This window comes from Enhydra lutris, unplaced genomic scaffold (assembly GCF_002288905.1).
Source record: "Enhydra lutris kenyoni isolate GAN:26980312 unplaced genomic scaffold, ASM228890v2 scaffoldscaffold8, whole genome shotgun sequence".
In the NCBI taxonomy this organism is placed as follows: domain Eukaryota; kingdom Metazoa; phylum Chordata; class Mammalia; order Carnivora; family Mustelidae; genus Enhydra; species Enhydra lutris.
The window spans coordinates 91,780-95,915 of NW_019154092.1; the positions used below are offsets into that span (position 1 = coordinate 91,780).

Below are 4,136 nucleotides of genomic sequence, written 5' to 3' on the forward strand. Positions count from 1 at the left end.
AAAGAGAGAGAGAGAGAGAATTTTAGTGTTGCCAGGAAATTTTGCCCATATTCAATGGTCCAAACCCAAGATTTGTTAGGTTTCCATAATTTCCCTCCATCCTCTAAACTCCAGTGACTTTTCTTTACATCATGTTTAAGGATAAAGGATACTAAAAGGAGCAGGAGGAGTAAAGATTTATATGTGCTTACCACATATGAACCACGATCCAAGCACTTCCCATTTATTAAATTGTTTAATCATGAATACTCTACAAAAAAAGCATTCTGATTATCACCCCAATTTACAGAAGCAGAAGCTGAGGCAGGTAGCATGTGTTACCTTGCCTGAGGTCAAAGCTAAAAAGTGGCCAAACCAGCAGCAAACCAAGGTCTGCTGACCCTGGAATCCCTGGTCTTCATCACCAACCTATGGACTTTTGTGTTTTCAGGCTAAGACATGGACTCTTCTTAATGCTCAAGAAGGTTCCGTCTCCTTTTTCAAAAGCAAGTGACTGCTAGTGGGACTTTGCAGAGCAGCCCATCCAACAGAAATAAAATTCCAACCACATTCAGAATTTAAAATTTTCTAGTACCCACATTTTAAAAAAGAGAAGCAATGAGCAGAACTTGTTTTCATAGTACACTTTGTTTAGATCAATATCTTGAAAATATTATCACATCAATATGAATTACATATAAAAACATTTTTTACCTTATTTCTTATGCTATGTCTTTGAAATCTGCTGGGTCCCCTAGAATGACAACACTTTTCTATTGGGACTACCCACATTTGATGGTACACAGGTTTTCATGCCTTGTAGGAGCCATAGACAAAGCAGGTTAAAAGCATAAGATTTCCTTAGGGTAACTGTCCCTCCAGTATAGACTCACAGCCAGCAGGCTGTTTTTCCTTGGGAAACACAGATAGCAACACCATGAACATCTGAGCACTCTTCAGAACAGAACCTGGGAGGACATAGACTGGAATAAAGGAGAGAGGGTGATGACAAGAAGGTCTCAGTAGCCTTGGGATGAGGGGAGAGGGAGCATGGTGAGGGGTCGGTGCAGGGAGGGGACTGGAAGGGCAGGCTCTGGGACATCTCCTGGATTGGAAACTTGACTTACTCATCACTGTCATGGCAAATGAGAAATGAGAAAATCATGTAATCTCTCAATGTTAGATTCTTCATTTAAAAGACTGGAGGAAAACTGTGCCTTGGTTTTCATTGTGTCTCATTCAGTGAAACCTGTACACACTCACAAAAGTTTAGCACCTACTGAGGCCTCAGAAGTAGTCATTTTGTTAAACTAGCAATACACATAGGGTGACATTCATCCCAGGGCACCCAGGGGAGCACTGTGGGTCTTGTTTTCAGACCCCAGTATGTCCAAAGCTCCCGGGTTGTGCTGAAGTGCAAAGGGTATGTCTGGTGCTCCCATTGATGATTCTTGTGTAAAATCAACTCTCTACTTTAGGAACCCACACCTGATCCTACTTCTGACCTCAGGAAATTACCAGAATGGGGCTCTTAAGCCCTGTGTGAGCTCAAACAAGAGCTCACACAGAACAATTGAAGAATGGAAAGTAGATTTGCATTTGATGCCCCTCCATCCTTGAGCTGCAAAAACAGAGGATAAGATGGGAGTTTGAAACTGAGATCATGGACCTCTAGGAACTCATTCAGGGAGTTCCCAAACTTCAGGTTAAGGAAATCAGCTCCTTACTTGCGACTTGTAACTGTCCGTTGGGCCACACCTCACCCTGATGAAGAGAGCGCTGGAAAGACTGACCCAGAATTGCACATACATCTTCCTTACACAAACTGCTCAACTTTAAACCAGAATTGCACATACATCTTCCTTACCCAAACTGCTCAACTTTAAATCAGGAATAACAGTGAACCTTGTGGTTCATCTCCCCTCAGTTCCCTGTCCGAAATCCTATCCTGTTGACCCGTATCTCTGTTAAAGTCCTCAATCACAATCCTTTTAAATTCCTCCTGAAGCAGATGCCCCCTATCTATATCAGGATCTCCCTTCTGTTGGGGCCAATTCCACATTAAAACCTGCTAAATCCCTCGAGCCTGCCTGGGCCTGCTTAGCCAGAGTGACTCCATGTTGCCTAGATAGCCATTTCGTTGCCTAGGTAGCCGTTTTGTTGTTACCATGTTGCCTAGGTAGTCTTTTTGTTGTTTAATAAATGCCTCAGCAGTTAGTGATACCAGTTCCGGGTAACTGTTGCTAAAACAAACACCTAAAATAAGGCCAGACAAGTAAAAGACATCCAATCAGCCAAAGCCACATACGTAGAGGTCTGAGGTTGTGCCTGCTGGGGTCCGTGATCAAAGGAACGAAACTAATACAAAGTGAAGGTCAAGCAAAGCTTTATTTCGCACCAAGCATCAAGAATCAAACTGACCGGTCAGGGCTGCCTCTTACGAAAAGGTGACGATGACGACCCCAGCAAGGCCACTCCCAATGTGGCCGCTCTGGACGAGGCTGCTCCCCAGACAGGGCCACTCCCCGAACAGGGGCTGCTCTGGTGAGGCCGCTCCCCAGACAGGGGCTGCTCCGGCGAGGTCGCAGCTCGTGGCAGCGGGGCCGCTGGCAGCTCTAACGGCTCTGACAGCTCTGATAATTCTGACGGCTCTTACAGCTCTTACAAGAGCTCTGATGGCTCTTAAAGCTCTTACAAGAGCTCTGATGGCTCTGATGGCTCTGACGACTCTCCTACTCCTCCGATGACTCTTCTACTTCTCTGACGACTCTTCTACTCCTCCGACGACTCTTCTACTCCTCCCTCGATTCTTCTACTCCTCTGATGACTCTTCTACTCCTCCCCTGACCCTTCTACTTCTCCAACAACTCTTCTACTCCTCCCCAGCCTCAGCCTCGCAGACTAACCTTTATAGGGGTGGTTGAACCCCGCCCACACACAGGTGGCCAATGGGATCTCACCTCAGTAAATATATGCGCACCCCTCTGATTGGATGTCTTCACCTGGCCTGACTTGCCCTTGTATCTAGGCTTTGCAAGTAAGTTCCTCTGGGAGGGGCAGGGTCAATCTAAGTTCACTGCATAGGGTCAATCTAAGTTCACTGCAACAAAATGGCTCCCTCTGGCCAACCAGGCCCTTACAGTGCCCTATAAAAACTAGCCTGTAAGACCAAAGGTGGTCGCTCTTTGGAGGCAGCCCTGGCCGGTCACTCAGACTTCTAATGCATGGCATAGAATAAAGCTTTTCATAACTTAAAAAAAAAAAAAAAGATGGGAGTTTGAAGAACTCAGTCCCAGGAGCACAGCCTAAGAGAAGAGTTCTACGAAGTTCCTCTCCACCATGGACTAAGTTTCCTTCTACCTCCTGTCCTTTATTATCTCTACAGGTCAGGGTTCTGCCTCTTTGACATTTCCCTCTAAGTACAGTACCCAGGGAACACTGTCCAGTGTCCAGTTCATTCAGCATCATTCTTGTGTTTTGTGTTTCCAGGTTTCTGTGCTCTGCCTGTGCTGACTCAGCCTCCATCTGCATCTGCCTCCCTGGCAGCCTCAGTCAGTTCACCTGCACCCTGATCAGGGAGCACAGCAATTACTATGTTCGCTGGTATCAACAGGAACCATGGAAGGCCCCTCGGTATTTGATGAAGGTTAATAGTGACGGAAGCCACAGCAAGGGGGACGGTATCCCCAGTAACTTCTCAGGATCCAGCTCTGGGGTTGACCACTATTTAACCATCTCCAACATCCAGTCTGAGGATGAGGCTGAGTATTACTGTGGTGAGAGCCACACAATCGATGGTCAATATGGTTAAGCCACAGTGATACACACAAAGGAAAATGAGGCTAAAACCTCCCACTCTGTCTCTTCTCTTCCCCATGGGGACTCGGCGGAGCTGCTGCACACCCCTTTCCAGGGTCTTGAGACATTTGACTCTCCCTGGAAATCCTGTCATCCTGCACAAAATCCCAAGACACCATTACAAAGAGACAGACACAGGGACGAACTTAGGTCTTTTTGACAACAGAATATGCTCTTTAATTTGCCATACTGCTGGGAAAGACCAGATCAGCCCAGACAGGAAAATGACCTTGAGAGAGTAGCTGGTCTGAGATGACCCCATGCACCATCAGACCCCGTGCATCCATAACAGGTCTCTG

The 4,136-nt window shown here is 46.4% G+C and overlaps 1 pseudogene and 1 gene segment (V, D, J or C); both read left to right on the forward strand.

Moving 5' to 3' along the window:
* LOC111142666 overlaps window positions 1–2,527 on the forward strand; it is a 26,240-nt gene extending 23,713 nt beyond the window's left edge. Inside the window, 1 exon segment of the V gene segment in view lies at window positions 2,427–2,527. Within this exon segment, the coding sequence occupies window positions 2,427–2,527 (101 nt within the window).
* Window positions 2,528–3,318: 791 nt separating this feature from the next.
* Window positions 3,319–3,790, forward strand: LOC111142553 (annotated as a pseudogene).
* The last annotated feature ends 346 nt before the right edge of the window (window positions 3,791–4,136 follow it).